Raw genomic sequence first — 19,444 nt, forward strand, 5'->3', positions numbered from 1 at the left:
TATAGAGATCTATTCATTTGGATGAAAATGAGTTGTGCAGTTCCAATTTTTCATCTCACTGTGACCCCAATTAATATCTTTTTTCTCATGCAGAATGTAAAATCTTGTTGTTATGTTATGGGATATGAAAAAAAAAAAGAATGCTATTGTTATGAGACTGGAAAAAAAATCTTTCTCCCTTTTGCTGTTAATGAGGCACAAAAAATAGCAAACCACCACTGTGCAAGACCCCTTGCTATTCTTTACTTGGGGCTTTTCCCCTATCTCCTGCCTTTCCCCTCATCACTAATAGTCATGTAAATATGCAAAGTATTGCACAGAGAGGAAAAAGGAGATGTCCCTTCGAGATAACACAACATATTTGCAACTTCAGGCGAAGAGGCATCGGGGCTCTGAACCTCTGCTAATGAGAACAACCTTGTGCTTAGCGGGAATGTTAATCAATTAGACACACAGAGTATTAATGATGTTCTTTTGCCTAATTAGATTAGCAAAACACGAGTACAGCCACTTTGTTTTTCCCTTCCAGCCTCTCCCACTTGTGCTCCCAGGGAGCACCACCCATCTGGCTCCGGGATGCTCTGGAGGGAGGTGTTTCCCCAGGCACCCCCGGAGCGGGGAGCAGCTGTGTCCTGCCTATGCCCACAGCTCCAGGTGCCCTCCCTGGGGACGGGCAGGAGAGCATCGTGGGAGTGATGTGGGAAGATTTCTAGTCCTCCTCTACAGCTTTTATACCTTTTGAAGCTGAAGGCAGAGGTTCAGCAGCTCGTCCGTCTGCTCTGGGCTGCGGAGGGGAACCCCAAGTCCCCAAGCGCCAGAACACACCGAGCTGGAGCACATTGTTTCAGTAGAGTTCAGGGAGGACCAGATGCTCTCCTGTGTTCACAGGACTCACAGAGAATCTACAACCCAACTGGGCATTCCTGTGAGCCCTCCCATGTGGAGCTACCGGGATTTCCATGATAACAAAATAACGGAGCTCTGGAAAAATGAGGTGAGCCTTATCTCTAAGAGAAGAGCATCATAAGATTTAGAGAAAGACAAGAAGCAGATAAGATGACAGAAACACTCACAGGTCCCCCGACCTACGAAGTGTGAGCTCCCTGAGAAACACTGATAAACTGTCCTGAGTGTTTATCAATTTTCCTCCTGGTTATCTGATTTATGCAGATGAGGGTAACACACTGCTCAGCTCCCAGCACAGAGAAAATGAAAGACAGGCACTGAAATGTATTAATGAGGGAATATTCTTAGAGCAGATCCAAACTAAGTGTTAAAAGGATTGCACAAAACTAAATGATCTTCCCATCTTGCTGGTGGGGAATTGGGGATTTAACATACTGTTAAAGGAAGATGAACCATAGCTCAGAAGGCCCCAGATTAGGTGTCTTTAGAAGCTTGGGCTGTTTCTCAGAAGCAGCACAGGGAGCAGCAAGTCTTTAAGAAGTAAGTTGGATGGACAACCCCCAGTTGATGCTGTCTGATGTTAAAAAGCACAAACCCATTCTTTTTTTTTGGGTGCATCAAGCTACACCCTATTGCATTTTTTTTTCCTCTCCTAGAATAAAACAAAAAGTAGTGTCTGCATGTGCCAAAAAAAATCCGCTGCCAACCCATCCTTAGGAATGAAGGTAGGCAAAGATGATGGGTACTTTACTTTTTCTATTAAAAATGTTTTTCAGCTACTGCTTAGGTGATAACTAAGCAGTTGGAACCGGTACAGGTTGTCCAGAGAAGCTGTGGATGCCCCAACCCTGGAAATGTTCAAGGCCAGATTGGACAAAGTTAGAGCAACCTGATCTAGTGGAAGGTGTCCCTGCCTATGGAAGAGGGTTGGAACAAGATGATCTTTAAGCTTTCTTCAAACACAAACCATTCTATGGTTCCATTCTATGAACTACAGGGCAGATTTTACCTGTAATGCCATAGATGCTCAGGCAGTTCATAATTTTTAATTCTTGCCCCTGCTGGGGTAGAAGGCTTTATCTATGATTTCATCAACTTTCAGAGCGTTGCTCCACTCGGAACAGATTTTATATTTTTAATCCAGATAGCTAGAATAGTAAGAGATCACATTTTAATTCTTAGTTTGAACCATGACACATTAGTATGTTGAACACATGTCTAGAGCTACAGTTTCTATAGTTACTAATGCATCAATGTTTCACCGAACTACTGCAATATTCATTTTATAGCAGCTCTGCTTCCCTCTTACTAGGAAAGGTTTGTAAAGGGAATTTTTGGTGGGTTCATCCCACTGTATGTAATTCTAGGAGCTTTCTCAGAATTCTCTTAACTGACAGAGTGTTACCTGGTAATGAAGCAGGAGAGATGTAATTACAGCTGAAAATTTTAATTTAATGTGAGATTTGCTCTTCTCTGTGTCTCTAGGAAATTGGACAGTAGGTCCCTGGCTGGAGAAGACATGCAGCACCTCATTAGAAGGGTCAGAATGGTCTCATATTCATCTTCTAAAATTGCTGCTTGCAGGTCTGTACGAAAACTTGAGGGAAGACAAGAAAATTTTAGCATTTATTCTGTTCCAGAGAAAATTATTTTGGCCACAGAAAACGCCAGCACATTCTGCTCCCTCAGATCTCCTGGATCTGAAGAGAAACCTAGTTTGATAGAAACCCAGTTCTTCTCCTGCAGCAGAGCCACAGCCACTCCACACACACCTCCTGACCACCCCCAAAATTCACTGGGTTGAGGCTGCTCAGGTTGGTAAAACACACACCTTTCCCTTTACCTGACACTCTCCCTTTTCTGCTGTTTGATTTTAAAGCAAGCCAGAAAAGTTATTAATTATGAGCCTGACCCAGAGGCAACTCGGCTCAGTATAAGGTTTTCCACTGAGTTCAGCTGGGCCAGAGCACCTGAGGTTATTCCTGTGCCCCAAACCAAGCGTACCTGAAGGAGAACACAGGTAGGCTTTTCTCAGACTGAGGTGAAAGGATCAGGCTAATAGCAACCCAAATTATCACATCTGGGTAAGAAAAACTGCCTTTTGAGTGACAGCTCAGAACCCTCCACCCCTGCTTGGGAAGGGAATCCATCAAATTATCAGGTTTTGTAGAAAGAATGAAGCTGCTCTGTTCAACCCTTACCTGTTGCATGGCTTTGTGATTACAAATGGTACCTACTTGCCCTAGAAAAATGATACTAAAAGTTTATTTTGGACCTTATTTGGATCTTATGAAATGTATTTGTGGCTTTGCTGTTGCAAACATGGAATCCAGTGCAGTGATTTGACTTTTTTGTCCTTTTTATCCAGCACCAAGGACTGGCTCTCACCAGCACACTGAGGTTTGGACGTGCCTTCGTGCTGCTGTCTCCATTGCCATCTAGTGGCACCATCCCCAGTCCCACCTGGCCCTGCACAAATCCCTGACCCCACAGCCCTGGGCTGTGGTCAGGAACAGGGTCTGGCCCTCTGGAAAAAGGGGGGTTCTTTCTTTCGATGAAATCAAATCATGCCGATCAGGTTTTGTTTTTTTTTTTTTTACTTCTTTTTCCTTCTGGTATTATAGTAGACTAACTATAAAAAGTGAATTATCAGTATTTGCTCCCACTCCTGTCTGCAGGTGGGCTGCAGGGATGGGGGCAAGGGAAGCTGAAGGGTGAAGCTCCTGGGACAGGGAGCATCGAGGCTCTTCTTCACACCTGGGCATAGGAGAGACCACAGGAGCAGGAGAAGGGTAGGAAGCTCTGCAGAACCATCTACATATCGTTCTAAGCTTTTATTTGATGGCATTTTAAAACCTCCAGGAAGCTCCCAAACAAACTCCTCACCAGGGAAAACCGGCTCATTGACCGCCTGAGATTTTGTCTACAATAAATAATGATCCGTTTCTCCTGCTTTCCCTCCCTCTGGGCACTCATTTGTTTTAGTTCCCTGTGGTGTCTCCTCAACACCAACCACTGTTTGTTTGTATTCTGTAGCTGTGTGAATAACTCTTAGCAAACCACAGGTGACACAGAACTTTGACCTCATTTACCCCGTGCAGGTCTGGCAGAAACTCCATGGCTTTAACAGGGTCAGTCTGTGGATGAAGGAGGGAAATGTTGTTCTTCCCCAGCAACCACAAAATTCCTTTTGCCCTCCAAAGCAATTATGTTCTGTCTCAGGAGAAGAGGATAAGTCAGTGAGAAGCACCAACCCACACGGTCTCAGTGTCACCTGGTGCCTAAAGCTTCTGTATCCACGAGGGGTTTTATTAACACTATGATTCAAACACAAACCTGAGTTCAAATTCTCCTCCTTACAGACACTGTGATGACACAAGCAAAGTCTGGCACCATAGATACACCCCTGCCAAGAACAGCAGCTGGGAAAGGGTGACAACTTATGAAAAACACACACACACAAATACCTGTGAAATACTGATTGTATTTCTATGCTTTTATACCAACATAATACTTCAAATGAACTGGGAAACATACTTTCAAATTTTTTAAGTTACCTGTACACCTAAACAACCTGTTTATGGTTGCTGCCTTGTTGCTGCTTACTAAAATTCATGACTTACTAGTCCCACAGCAACATAGTAAATGCCCAGAATCCCACAAGCTTTTGTTTTGCTCTGGAAACAACACACTCAGATAAAGCTCATTTTATAAACACTAAAATTGCATTGCAATATCCACATATATATATTAAGAAAAACTTCTACCTTTCATAAATACATCATACATAAAATATGTTCCCAAAATACATTCATGCATTTCCCCCATCTAAGGTCCCTGCTTGTACCCAAAGTGTCTGAGGTGGAGAGGGCAAGGCCTGGAGAGAGGCTCGTGTTTGCAGGTGGCTCCAAACCCAGGTGGAGGCTGTGAAGAAGCCTGTGGTGGTTGGGTGGTGGTGGGGTTAACTCCTGCATCAGTGGGTCCAATGCTGCCTCTCTGGCAAAACAGGGCTCTCCTGCACCATCAAAGCTGCACCAGCTGCCAAAAGCCACCTTCCATCTCATCCTTAGCACCTTCAGTTTTTTTCAGCAGTTACTGGAGATAACATCATGGAATCACAGAACGGTTTGGGTTGGAAGGGACCTTAAAGCTCATCTTGTTCCAACCCCCTGCTGTGGGCAGGGACACCTTCCACTAGACCAGATTGCTCAAAGCACTGTTTAACCTGGCCTTGAGCACTTGCAGGGATGGGGCAGGGATGCTCAAGGGATGGTCTGGAAGCAGGAATGTCACTACGTGGCTTGGGTGGAAGGGAATCTGGGAATGGAAGAAGCTGTTTTCTTGACCATCATCAACCTGAAGATGGACCACACTCCCAGAGCTGCCATCCCTGCCTGCAACGGGAACGGCTTCACCTCTGCTCTGAGAGTCAGTCCTTTGCTAACAAAGAAAGAAAATGCCCATCCTGTGTCTGTTTATGAAAGCATAAATACACAAAATATACAAAAAACATCTACAAAGTAATTCTAAGTAAGAGCTGGACCAAAAAAAAAAAAAAGCACCAGTTTTGCAGCTCGGTAACGCAGGTCCCGTCCCCTGTGAACCTGGTTCTACAATTCTGCATTCCAGGGGCTGGCCACAGCCTCCCCTGGAGATGGATCCGGGTCATGTGGCTGTGCAAATGCAGGCAGACCAAGCACTAACCTTGCCTGATCTGGCCTGAGAGGGAAGCCAGGCGTAAACATGCCCAAATTCTACTTCTGCCCCTCAGAAAGCTCCTGGTCTCTACTGCAAGTGCACATCCAAAGGTCATTTTGGGAACTCTGCCCTCCCTACTTGCAAGCAGGCCAGTTATAAGTCAGCATCCCCTTCCCACAAGGCAGTCCTATCCCTTCAGCTAGTGGTCTGGAGGCAGACTAAATTTACTCCAACTTTTCCATTTACCCCAGTGTCTTTCCAGAACAACCAAAGAGAAGCATTGCATAGATCTGTATCTCATGTCTTCCCACACCCAGCAAATAACAAGAAGTTCAAGTTTTGCACAGTACTTTACAAAAGGCATCACTTTTGAACAACACAAGAAAGAAAATGAAGTGTCACCACGGTGTAAACCCTGCAATGAGTGAGGCAGTGAGTGTACAGTGCTCGGCAGCTCCGGGGAAGGCTGCCCATAGTGTCCAGATGGATTTGCTAATCAAATCTCCTCTCAAACCCATCTCCCATCACATGGTAATAGGAACTTGCATAATAAGAAACCCTGCTCCTGGACAAACAGAGCGATGCTGTGTGTCCCAGGAAGGAGCAGGACACTGCCAGGGCTGTGTGCTTTGCATAAAGCAGTTTAAGGGCCAGTTGTCCTCGCTGCAGTGCAGACTGCAGGACAGCAGTGCCCTTTCCAGGCTTGGGAAGTCCCAACAGAAGTTTTGCTACACTTGGTTTTACAACTGAGATATTAGGGCCCAGATCCTCTGGTGGTTTAAAACCCACGTGCTCCATTGGAGTTACCGGTGCTTATTTCCACGAGTGGAGAACACGGTCCTCGCTTGTCACAGACACAGAATAAAGCTACGGTAGCCCTTTCTATAAATAAAAATTAAATAACTGCATGTGGCACCATCTCACGGTTTTAAAAGTGCTTCTGCCATCAGGAAAACAGCAAAGCACACCAGTGGTTAATTAAATTATTTATCTTTGACTAAAAAAAAAAAAAAAGTTATAATATTACTGTTAATTTAAAAACCCCTGGGGACTGCATTACGTCTTCTCATTGAATTTTTGAGGCTGAGAAAGTCACTTGCACGAGTACAGCACTATATATCCTCTTCAGCTGACAGTGAAGGCTTGTGCTCCGGGAGGTCACCGTTGCCATTTTCGGATGCATCCGAGCTGCCTGGAGCCGACTCGGGTGGGGGGGGTTTGTAGAGTAAACAGGCGACTATAAAGAAGGTTGTCCCAAGCACCTGCAGCCACAAAGACACCCCGTTACTCTCCGCTCCCCACAGAACACAGTGCCTATCCCACACCTGGGATGAGATTTGCCGACCAAGCTTTGGGGAGGAGTTGATGCTGGAGGTCAGCCTGGGCAGCAGAGCAGTGCACAGAGCCAGAGAGGGTAAAAATCTGAAATTATCCAGCCCCATAGCAATGGGACAGTGAGAATTTACCCCGCACACAGTGCTGCGTGAGGCACTTGCTGGAAGGCTTTTGAGAGTCTCTTTATCACAGCAACTGCTAAACACTACTATCCAGGGCAACTGCTTGTTTGGGAGCAGTTAAAATGATGTTTTCCTGCTAATAAATAAAAACAACAGTTCTAAGCCCTTATTTTCTAGCAGTGATTGGGGAATGGTTATTTACAGCCTGCCTACAAAGCCATCCCTCACTCTCACTAACACACTGCAGTTATGTATTTTACTCCATTTCTAGCAAAAATCACTCTGGTTACTGTTTGGAGGAGATATTTCATATGGCACAAAACAAGCTGTAAGCCTAGAAAATAATGGGAATTTAAGAGAATGATGGTGCCTGGAGCACTGTTACCTGGTGAGAAGGAAACGGGGCTTTTGACTTCCCTGAGAACATTTCTCACATAAAAATTTAATTTGGTCTGGGGGAGGCCAGATCAGGGCAACCCAATTTTATGGAATTCTCTCCCAGAGAAAAATGTTGTCTCCTAAAGACCTGCTTGCTTTATCAGAGAGTGGAGTTAACTGGCAGCCTCACCTTGTAGACCAGTCCAGCGATGAGGGTGTATCTGCTCATGGCTGAGTTCTGGTAAACGTAGCAAGAGCCCTGCTCACCACACTGGTCCTGCCAGAGCAGGCAGGATTTATCAATCATGGATCCAAAGGCAATGGGGCCAGGGATGCCTCCTATGGGAAGAGAAAGTGGAGCTTCAGTCTGGGCAGCACCTACACAGCAGTCCTGCAAGTCACAAGGTGCTTGCAGAAAAGCATCAGGCTCTGCTGCTACCACGATTAAGAAAACTCATCCTGCAGCACCCAGAGCCACAAGGTGTCAAAAATATACTGAATTTTGAGATCTGAGAGTCCAGCAGGTCTTTTGACCATCCTGAACTACGAGTTGCACAGGAGCCAAAAGACACACACAGGAGCTTCAATACATCTGCTCCTTTTCTTAAAATAAGGACACATTGCCAGGACATTGCTCCTCTGCCACCTGTGACGTGTCACAGAACCCTCCATTCAGTTTGCAAATCGCATGCAAAGGGAATTAGGTTTTTCTGAATGACAGCAAACAAAAGAAAGCATCCTCCTTTCATCATGTGTGCATGTCCTACTCACTTCTTTCCCAACCCAATGTGTTTTACTCTTAGGTGACAGCTTGGCACACACTCCACAAAACCAGCAGACCATACAAGTGCTCAAATTCACTCTGCTCCATACCTAGTGTTCGAACCACAATCCACTGGATCCCAAGTGCAAAGGACCTCTGCCTGTCGGAAACACACCTGGGGAACAGAAGGGGTTTTGTTTAAAAATGCTGCCAGGCTGCCTGGCCCCTCCCTGCCCCACAACACCACCTCCTGCACACCTGGGACCTCCATCCCCTCTGGAGATTGAGGATCACCTCAGTGTGTATGTGTATATGATACAGCCTCATGTAAATCTGGCTGTATCCCACGTCAGAGGATAAAGCTAAAATTTGCTTTCCCAGCTAGACCGGGAAGGGAATTAGTCCTGATGTCTCCAGGCTGCCAGCCATGAGGTGGTTCCCATCACACCTTCCCCATGGCTTGAGCCAGCAGGATAAAGTGGAGAGGTGGATACTGAGGCTTCTTGCAGCACTGGCAGAGGGTGAGGCCATCCCGTGCTTACCGCAGAGTGGCAGTCAGGGCAGGAATGCTGCTCAGGAAGGTGAAGAGGATGACCACAAACATGAAGCACAGGAGCAAGGACTTTTTTGCGCAGGAGGAGGTGCATTTCCCTGCCTCTGCATCGCCAGGGCCGGGCAGGAGGGTTCTATTGACACAGCTACACTCACGATAGACCTGGAAAAGAAAAAAAAAGGCTGGTGGATGTTCTGCCAAGGAGAGCATGGTGATAGTCAAAGCTTTAAAAATCATGAAACAGCTGGTTTCACTCCTGGAATGGAGGGAAGTGGAAATCAAGCTGCATTCTTGACACACTTCTGTTTCAAAGCAGGTCATTAAGTAAGAGAAATTAACTCTGCCAGGCAGCTCTTGAATGCTGAATATCATATCTACACTTCTTAAGCCTTTGTCTGGCTCCATGAGCAACATGCTGTAAGGATGAGGAGGCACATCATGTTCACTGAAGACCCAAAATAAGCCTTAGGACAGGAATTAGGTGCTTACCAAGTTCCCTGCCTGCCTGGGTGATTTACCCTGGATTTCAGCACAGTTTGACCCAGAGTGAGGCAAAAATGATTGGATATAATGAGAGAAGCAAATCAGGGTGACCTCAGGGTACCTTCTGTACCTGAGAGCATCCATCTTCCCCCAGACTTTTGCACTGATTTGCAGCAAAGCTCAAACCTGTGGACACGTCTGCAGGGCCAGCCAAATCACTCCAAAGATGTGCCACCACCTAGTTAATACACAGTTCTTTCAGACGTACCTTCTTGCCATTCCTGAGTTTTTCAGACACTTTTTTGCACCCAGCGTGGCAGGGAGAGTAATACATAATGTCATCGCTCCCGCAGACAGGGCTGTAGGTCTCCTGCAAACAGCCACACTTGGCATTGCAGGCTGCTGTCAGGTTGAGGTGCCCACCAGGCAAAGCACTAAGGGAAACACAGGAGCAGCCAGTGAACAGCATTTTCCAGGAGAAGATGAGTAGAGAAAGAGGAGACAGTAGGAGTTGTAATGGATACCCAAGGAGCACTAAGTCAGGCTTTGGAAGGGTTTCATCTCACCCAATTTAAACCGTGCCCTGGAGCTGTATCTTTCCCACAGCTACCAAGGGAGTTTAAGTGACCAGCTCTGAGGGTGACACTTCCATTTGGAGAGGAGATTCCCACTTTTGGTCCAGTTTATCCCACTGGCTAGAGATGGAGGACACCGTGAAGGCAACTGAAGAGTGGAGTATCTTACATTCTGGCACCTCTGATCTCCCCTCCCTTACTAACTAGGGAGTCTCCTCTATGAACTCCATCCAGTTGCAAAAATTAGGACACCTGTTTTCTGTGTCTCACCCTCAATATCTGCCTGTAGGACTGATTGGGCACCAACTTTCATCCCCAACACATTCACATGAGACTGCCACCAGCACTGTGTGTTTGGAGTTATCCTTCTATTCTGGGCAGGGCCCTGCAGCACAGACAGATGGGATGGTTGTTGTTACCTTCCATCATACATCTGGGTTACTCCTGCCATTGGCATGTTAGGGCAGTGGATAAAAAAGATCAGTATCGCCAGCAGACTTGACACTGTGCAAAGTAAACACAATTTGATGATTCCTGAACAGCGGAGTTTGAATTTATTCACAAGGAATCCTCCCAGGAATGTGCCTCCCCCTCCGGCTGGCACGACCAGATAACCTGAAAAAAAAAAGAGGGGGGAAAAAACACAAGCAAGTTTAGAAATGTCAGCAAGAAGTTTTCATGTTTGAATACATTAATTGCAGTGTGTCTTGCATGTAAAGAATCCCTTGGCTGCTGTGTGGCTTCTTGGTGGGAGGCTGGTGGACGTTGCTATAGTAGGTGGTCCTCTGTAACACCTCAGGTAGCGTGGCATGAGCCTGGTAAACAGCTCTTCCTACCCAGAGATCTTAAAGCTGACTCTTTCAGGAGCACATCATGAGTCTTGATGCTTGTTGGAGACCATTTCCTTGGTCTGTGTTACACCAGCTATACGAGGACCCTTCCCAGTTTTTGGATGCTGACAAAGTATGTCCCTCAGCTCAGACATCCCTTGTTACAGGAAACGTTTAGTCAGTGTTTCCTGGTAATGCACTAGAAGGAGCACACTACAATTATTTTGCCTTCCTCTAGAGGGTAACAAATGGCTACAGAAGTGACCACATTTCTCCCTGATGTCAGTAGATACAGCTCTGGAAGAGCACTTGGAGATGGGCTGATGGAAACGATCCTATCTAACAGCTGAAGAGAATAACCGCTCTGTAAATGAACTGCAAAGTGTTTGTCTCCACTCTAAATGGGCTAAAGTGCTCTTCTATTTGTTGGCAAAATGGGAAAACATTGCAAAAACATGATTTCCTTACCAAAAAATGTAGCAGCTTCAGAGGCACTTAAACTAAACTGAGACTCCAGGAATTTGGGTCCAAAGGTGGACATCCCAGCAATGAGAGTGGCTTCGGTTGCTCCTGCTAAGCAGAGGAAGATGAAGGTGGGGTTCTTCAGAAGTAGCAGTACTGATCTGGGAAGGACAAATACATTGGAACTGAATCACTGTGGCACATTTTGACTTCAGGTCTGTCCCTATCTTTAAGTCAGAAGGATCACATGTAAGACGAGGCAGCATCCCATCGTGCTGCATCTTTTTGAAGGAAAAAAATACCGAAAGGGAGCTAATTGGGGTTTGAAAGAGCAGGGGTCTTCTCCACTTATGCTTATTGAGTCCTACCAGCCAAGGAAGGATGCTGAGGGCACCCTCACCTGTCCCTATGTACCTGCACAAAGATGTCACAATGTGCGATAAAATTCACACCCAGGGCACCCACAACTTCCATATGGATTATTTCAGCAGTAATTTTCCAATATTTATGGTCAGGCTGAGTATTTTCTATGCCTAGATGAAGCAATACTGAAAGGGCATTACTCCTCATCAAATTTAGGGGAGGCACAAGGTTTTTTAGGCCCTGATGGCAGGTATCTTGTGACTCCTGACTCAAGCAAGAGCAGGGAACAAAGTGGTGCTATATCCTCAAGTACACACGTTACTCGTGCACCCACATCCTCAGAAGAATAACAACCTTAGGGGAAATACCAAGCAAGCCTTTCTGTATGGAGGAAACACCTCCAAGACACCTTGTATCCACAAAAAACTCCAGAAATCAATCTTTCTCCCACAATCAAAGCACAGTTTTACTCGAAGCTTAATGTATAACTTGAGTAAATACATTTTACTTTGACCCACTAGGATTTAATAGAGAGCCATAGATATGCCTGAAAAATTGCCATGTGTTATTTATATGCAGATCCAGCAACAATTCCATCTCTGAGACATAGAAAGGCCCTCAGGCACAGGGGATGGTCTCAATTATCTCTCACTATCTCGGATATTGGACTGAGAGGGCTGACACTGCTTTGCAGGGGACGTTTTGTAGGGAGCTTGAAATTCTGCTGCATGACTTTCCCTAAGCCAAGCCCAGACCAGTGCCACAGGTCATCCCATTTCTGGGATGGGCACAAACCCATCATCCTGCAACAAGGGCAGCAACAGGGATGATGACTGAACAGAAGGGAACAGTCACTAACCAATCCTGCTCCAGAGGAGGTGTGAGATCACAAAAAACCTACTGTAGTACAAGTGAGTGAGAGATGTGCTGAGGCTCAGCCTCAGATTCATGCAACTTTGCTCACATCAAATGGAGAATTTCGTTACATCGAAAGAACAAAGAAGCTGAAACACAGAAATACCACACATTCCTACACTTTGATTTCATGGAGCTTAATACTAAACATTGTGTAGCTCTTGGGATTAGTTTAATTTACTAAACTATTTTCCAGATCTTTTCAACTATGCTTTATTTGGAAGTGCAAAGCCTAATCTTTTAGTGAAAAAAACACTTGTGGACCTTGTGGCTGATGCAAAAAAAATGCAGGCACTGAAGACAGTGCCTTCCTCTTTTTACAGAAAAGAGTCATTCCCTGGCACTAGTGTGACTTTGTGCCCTTTGCCAGGGCTAGACTTGCAGGTAAAAAAATGCAAAGGAACTCCTTTCAGCACTTGAGTAAGAATTTACTCAGGTAATTTAATCTGTTTGAAAACAGAAGATGTAGTTGTGAGCAGCTATGACACATAAAACCTTACTAAAGTCAACATGGACCTTTTCATTGCTATCAGTAGGACTTTAAACACACCCAGATTCTTGATTGGCCTTGATTGTCCTCAGTTTTTGCAGCCAAAGGGATTTCAGGAGGCTTGGCATCGCAGAGAGAAGAATCCCACCATGTATAAAAGCTGACCCTCCAAGTCTTTATTGATATGGGCACATATAGGAACTCTTTCATCACTTAATGGTTCTCCTGAGGAGGCTGGGACCACCTGTATAACCAGAGCGTGCTCCCCTGAGGAATCCTGGCATGCCCAGGACACCTCAGACTGTAACAGAGTGCAGACACAAGCTAATGAGTCATTAATAGATGGATATTTATGCAATTTATTCACAGCACGTGAATGGGGTCATTTCCAGCATAAAATGAGACCTGCTGTCACCACTGCCAAGGGAACGGAGGGCAGGGAAGCTGCAGTAAAGCCATGAGACAAAACAAACTCCTACCCTGCACCTAATCCAAGAGTGATGAGTGAAATATTGACCACAGCTTCTCATGTTGAAGATCAGAGCTTGACAGACAAGTGAGTGATCCTCACGAACTCTGTCTCTCACCTCCTCTCCTGGCACAGCTCTACATGCCTTCTGTTTGCATCCCTCTGCTCTGACAGGAGGGGTTATTCCAGGAGAGCAATCATATGGAACCAGAGGAAGGAAAATGCTATTTTATCAGGGCTTTTCAACCCAAGACTTAAGACAGGAGTCTCTTCAGGGCAGGGGATTAAGCTGTATGGGCTACATTCCTGTAAGCTCCTGCTCCTAGGCAGAACTGTGAGTACAGCAACTCCTTAACCTCGTTTAGAAAGGACCTGATGGAATGGAACAGCATTTTACTTCATCAGTATTTCTGCTTATCTTTGTGAGACTGTTCCTGTCTGTGCTGTAGGAAAATGTGTAGCACACAATCCCTTGATATAACAAAAGGAACAGTGAGTGTCCTCTGGCCTCACTCTCCAGCCTGGTCCACGTGTCCCCAAGAGCTGCTTGCACAGATGTGATCTCCTCTTTAATGCAAGTTTCCAGAATAGCAAGCCTTTAAGGCACTTCCCTTTTATTAATCAAAACCAGGGACCACAAAAGTCTGTTGGGGTTTTGCTTTCAAATGAAAAGGTCTGGACTGATCTAAATTGTTTGATATAAGCTGCCCACCTTCAGCTATTTGTTCTTCAGGAATGAGGGGTGAAAGAAGATGCTCCCGAAGGAGGACTGTCTCCTTTCCTGCTGTCAGACAGCCTTCACCAAGAAACAGTGGGAGCTTTGCTCCAGAGAAGCAAGAAAAGCATCAACCACTGAATTTCATCCCTCTCTGCTAACCTCTCTGTGTTGGTTTTAGTCATAACCTTATCATTATTTAAATGCAGGTTTTGAATTTAATTTCCGTGCAGAGAATAAGCCATGACCTTGGAAAATGGCACCCAGTCAAGAATGCCATTTAATAACAGTATTGAAATCTGTTCAATGTAATATTCTTCATAAAACTGTCCTAACCCCTGGTAAACTTCCTACAAAGTCTCCAAGAATTCCAGACCGATGTGAGTCACTGTGTTGACACAACACAGATCGACTGGTGCTGAAAACTCTGGTGCTGAGCACCTGCTTCCACCCTCCTCTGCCAGCACAACAGCAACACCACAGCTCAGAAATAATTGTTGGCAGCGGGCTGGGGTTTGGCAACACTCAGTGTTTGCCTTTGCATGGAGCAGCCGTCACACATGGATACAATCTCCTCCCTAAAAATGGTCCTGGGAGAAATACAAAAAAGAAAAGGCCCCTTATGGACTGCAAGCTCCAAAAGGGATCGACACCCAGGTATCTCTGCAACACCCAGAGCCTAAACGCCAGCTAACCCCAAGCTGTAAATAAAGCAGCACCTCTCCCCCTGCCCTCCACTTAAATACAGCTCAACACAGGAAAAAAAAAAAATCCCAAAAGATTTCAAAGATTCATCATAAAAGTTTCCAGGTTAAAAGGCCACATTTTATTTTGGCCACTGGCTTGTTCCCAGCCAGGACTCCTTTAAACCACCTTCTACCACACCTCGCTTGGTGCAAGCCTGCACCACTCAGCCAAGGAGCAGGTCAGGGATTAAGCAAGTTGCTGTGTCACTGCCTTGCTGGAGAGATAAGAAGTAGTAACACATAAAAGGTGGCTGGAAGATGTGAAGGCAAACGGGGGGAAAAAAAAAAGAAACTAAGAATAAAAGAGAAAGGGAACTGAAAGCCACAGTGCGGCATATCTTGTTCCCTGGATTTGGAATGGAGCTGTGAGAATCAGGGGGCCTGTTTCATCTCGTTTCTCATTAAAAGGCCAAACAGGGATCTAACATCAGTGAAAACAGAGGAAAGGAAAAAACCCCAGGGGGCTAGGGAGGAGAAGATGTTGGAAAACACGCAATTGGGCCAGGTGAGGCCAGGCATAAGCAAACAGGCAGAAAAAATGCTGCTGGGGAAGAGGGAATGAGCTGGCAATGCCCGGGCATCTCCCATCACCTAAAGTTTGGCATCAAGATACTCTCGGTGAAACTCAATGTGTGGCACAGGATCTGCACACATGGATGTGGGCTCCTCACAACCCCAGATGGGACCAGCCCCTTGTCCTCTGCTCTCCCACGGGATCCCCAGCACCAGTTCCAGTTCAGCCCCTTCACTGAGAGCCTCCAGACACTGATGAGACCAGGCATTTTGCCACCTCCTCTGTAAAAGTGTCATTGCTTAAGATGGGCAAAACCTCTGAGCTGGTAGGGCTGAAAGCAAGCTCAACCTGGTCCCATTACTCTCCCTCCTCTGGAGAGGGCTCCCTGAACCTCAGGCATGAGGTGGTTTTCTCACCGAGGCAGATCTTTCACTGTTTTCCCGAAGTTTGGATCCGATGCCTTCTTGTGGCTCCCATCCTTTATCTGATGAGCCTCTGACACCCTCATAACAATATAACGCTGGGATCCTGCAAATGAGAGGCAAATAGGAACAAGGGAGCGTGTCAGGCATGGGATGTGGATGCTACTGAAGCAGAGGATTTACAGAGGGAAAATACAACTTGACATCCTCCCTCCGCCAACAGCTGCAAGGGAGAAGCAGTGAAAGAGGCAAGTGGAAAGCCAAGGCGGTGAAATCCGTTTAGGAATGACAACTTAAGCACTGGAAGTTCTTCCAGCCCCAGCCCTGGGGGAGCCACGTACCTGGGAGGCGCTGGGGGTACCCCAGGATGGGGATGGAGATGAGGAGGGAGGCTGCTCCAGCCCCGAGGAAGCCGATCCACCACGCCCCCACCCACAGCGTGTTCTCAGGGGAGATGCCAATCCTGTGAGAGGAGAAGCCAAAAGGATACAAGGGAGAGAGGTGGTGGTTGGAAACAGAGCAAGACAGCTCAGTGTGCCTCTTGTTGAGGCTGACAGGGGCTGGGGGAACACAGGGTGGGGGTGACAGGGAAGGAAATGGAGCTCTGGCTCCCCTGTGGGGATCTGATGGGGGTGCCACGTCCACCATTCCCTCCTGCCACACAGCCTCCTGCCTGTCTTACCACTTAATGAGCCCAAGAAATTGTATAATTTAATTCTCATTTCATCTCTGGCTTGTACATTGGCCTCACCCCTTTCCATTTGTGCTTTGAGGGCTGCTAAGATCCTTGCTCCACCCTAAAACCACCCTTTGCAAGAAAACTGGTGTAAATAACCCATTCCTTCACCTGAAAACCCATTTCCCCTTTTTAATCCATTCATCTGGTCTAGTGGAAGGTGTCCCTGCCTATGGCAGAGGGGTTGGAACTAGATAATCATTAAGGTCCCTTCCAACCCAAACCATTCTATGATTCTATGATCTGCCAAAGAACCTGTAAGGAAACAAGAATAAATTACAAATACTACAAAGCAGGGAGGGACGAAGCATCCTGGTGGGATGACTGGGAGGACCATCAGCACTGCTGGTAGCACTGCTCATCAGGGAACTCATTCAAAAAATTCACCTGCTGCTCAAAGCCTCATTAGCACAGGCAGTGCAGCGTGAAGGAGGATTTAAGCTGACAGGTTTGTCAGCAATTTTCCTCCAGTAGCAGCACTAATGCAAACCACTCTTCCAGCCTCTCCCCCCTGCAGACACACCACTGAACACCCAAGGCACGCTTCCACCCAGCCACTGGGTCATTGTTTCAGATAACTGTTATTTTTTTTAAATTTTTTTTAACCCCAAAGGAAACTTAAGAGCATAAAGGGAAAGGAACAAGATTTTTTTTTAACGACTTACTCTCTGCCAATTTCAGTATAAATATTTAGAAACATTCCTCCTACCAGATAACCCGCTGCAGGCCCAAGGATTGCAGCAGTGTAGAAAACAGCTGAAAAGGAAAACAAGCTGTGTTAGACAACCAGCAGCGTGTCAGCCAGGGATGCTGCAGAGCACGGCTGGTGCCCAGCAGACCCAGCCCAATTCCCTCCTGGATGCAGGATGCTCAGCCTCTGGCCACATCACACCCCTCTCCCTAAACCACTGAGACACAAATACAGATAGTTCCAACAAGTTTTCCTCTCATGCTGATGATCTCCTTGTGATCTCCTTCCCACACTACACAGTCTTCCGATGCAACAACAGGGGTAGACTGATAAATTTTGGAATTGCTAAAAGATCACCCTTTTAGCAATTTCACCAAATAGGACTATGGGTATTTGGCAGTGAGTGACCAGAGACACAGAGGAGAGAGCTGAGCCTCTGCTCTCGGCTGTGCTTTGCACCAGCAGTAGCTGAGCAGCCCAGTGACCATCCCTGCTCTGCTATGGCACTAAAGGGGTGATGATCTAAAGAGTCAGATTAGATATAAGAAAGGAGTTTTTTACAGCGAGGGTGGTAAAACACTGGCACAGGCTGCCCAGATAGGTGGCAGATGCTCCATCCCTCGAAACATTCAAGGTCAGATTGGACAGGGCTCTGAGCAACCTGAACAAGCTGAAGGTGTCCCTGCTCATTGCAGGGGGTTGGACTGGATGACCTTTAAAGGTCCCTTCGAACCCAAACTATTCTGTGGTTCTGTGTCCCCGGGCACACAGATGGGGTATGGTCTCATGGCTCTCTGCCAGAGATGCTAATGCCATGCACACACCAGGGCATGGCCAGAGGGCTCTCCCCAGCTGGCCACATGCCAGGAGCAGGAGGTACCTCCTGATCCACATGGCATGCGCTGCAGGGGACGGAAAAAACACCCAGCTGTGCTTACAGTTCCTCCCGGTAAATAACCCAAACCTCCCCAGCAGCTGCCACGTCCTCCCTCTGATTTCCACCTCGCCCGTTACCAGGAACAAAAGACTGAGCAGTGCCAGGAGAGCTGTTCCCAATGTGGGCTGTTGGGTGCTGAGGAAGAGGAACCACCTCTCCCTCCCACCACCCCCCGAAAGGGCTCGAGCTGCCCCTCCAGCCCCACTCACCAATGTACACAGGGGAGTAGTTGGTCTTGACGTTTTCATCTAAATAGGTGACGCCGAGCGTGTAGAGCGGCGTGGCTCCCATCCCGTGCAGGAACTGCCCCAGCATGAAGACGAACCTGTAGCCGGAGAGGCTGGAGGCAGCCTGGGAGCACGGCAAGCTCTGGTTCCCCCCGCAGACACCCACCTCGGCCGCCGAGCGCGCCTCGTACTGTCCCGTGGTGAAGTGGGGCAGGGCGAAGAGCAGGGAGCCCAAGCCCATGACCAGCACCCCCCAGCCCAGCCACCGTGGTTTGTGGCCGTTCCCCCCAAAGTAGCTGACGAAGGTCAGGCAGACGCAGGCCGCGATGTCGTAGGAGCTGGCGATCAGCCCGCTCTGGTAGCTGCGGAGGTCGAAGCGGCGCTCGATGGAGGTGATGACAGTGTTGATGAAGCCGTTCACGGTCATGCCTTGCAGGAAGGAGGCCACGCAGAGGAAGAACAAGACGCCCTTGGAGGTGTTGCAGAGCTGTAAGCACCCGGGGGTGAACCCCCCCCAGCCGCAGGCCAGCTCCTCCCCGTCGGCCGACACGTATTTAATCCCTTCCTCAAACTGGGTCTCCTCCTCTGCCGGGGTGGTGGAGCAGAGGGGTTCAGCACACGAGTCAGAGGGGCTGGGCACACCGGAGGAGGCGATGCCATTGCTCACTGGGGTGCCACAGGCATCCTGCCCGCTGGCAGCACTGAAGGTCCGGCCGGCATCGCCAGGACGAGGAGATGGGTGGGAGAAGTCAAGAGTCTGAGTGAAACAAAAGCCATTTTCTCTGGTGGAATTCTGGGGCATTGCCATGAACAGGAACACAGAGTTGAGCAGCAGGTCAAGGTGGGCTGGTGGCCAGGGTGACTTCAAGGGCCAGCGAGGACTGGCCTGTCCTGGAGATGCAATTTTCAGTGCTTACATCAGTAGGGAAATGGCGAAGGTCTGAGCCAAGACCATTCTGATCTGTGAAAAGAGAATTTTTACATACCTTTATATAAAACTATGCTTAAACCCCTCAAACATTTTTTTTCCTTTATTTCTTTTTTTCTTATTTTAATAAGTATAAGCATTTCCCTGTGCAGGTCATCTGGCCATGTACCCTCCACCATGAGATGT

At 47.2% G+C, this 19,444-nt stretch overlaps 1 protein-coding gene across 1 annotated transcript; it reads right to left on the bottom strand.

Moving 5' to 3' along the window:
* Nucleotides 1-5,572: 5,572 nt before the first annotated feature.
* Nucleotides 5,573-19,287, bottom strand: SLCO4A1 (solute carrier organic anion transporter family member 4A1). Its single transcript, XM_027881651.1, has 11 exons — nucleotides 18,313-19,287; nucleotides 17,141-17,231; nucleotides 16,081-16,202; nucleotides 15,734-15,845; nucleotides 11,112-11,266; nucleotides 10,233-10,428; nucleotides 9,507-9,672; nucleotides 8,745-8,917; nucleotides 8,313-8,377; nucleotides 7,630-7,778; nucleotides 5,573-6,866 (listed from the first exon to the last, which is right to left on the bottom strand). Exons 1-11 carry the CDS (start codon nucleotides 19,136-19,138, stop codon nucleotides 6,717-6,719), a joined length of 2,205 nt encoding a protein of 734 aa, XP_027737452.1. The 5' UTR covers nucleotides 19,139-19,287; the 3' UTR covers nucleotides 5,573-6,716.
* Nucleotides 19,288-19,444: the final 157 nt, after the last annotated feature.

Source organism: Empidonax traillii, unplaced genomic scaffold, assembly GCF_003031625.1.
Source record: "Empidonax traillii isolate 1590-97213 ecotype Southwest subspecies unplaced genomic scaffold, ASM303162v1 scaffold91:size2966241, whole genome shotgun sequence".
Classification (NCBI taxonomy): domain Eukaryota; kingdom Metazoa; phylum Chordata; class Aves; order Passeriformes; family Tyrannidae; genus Empidonax; species Empidonax traillii.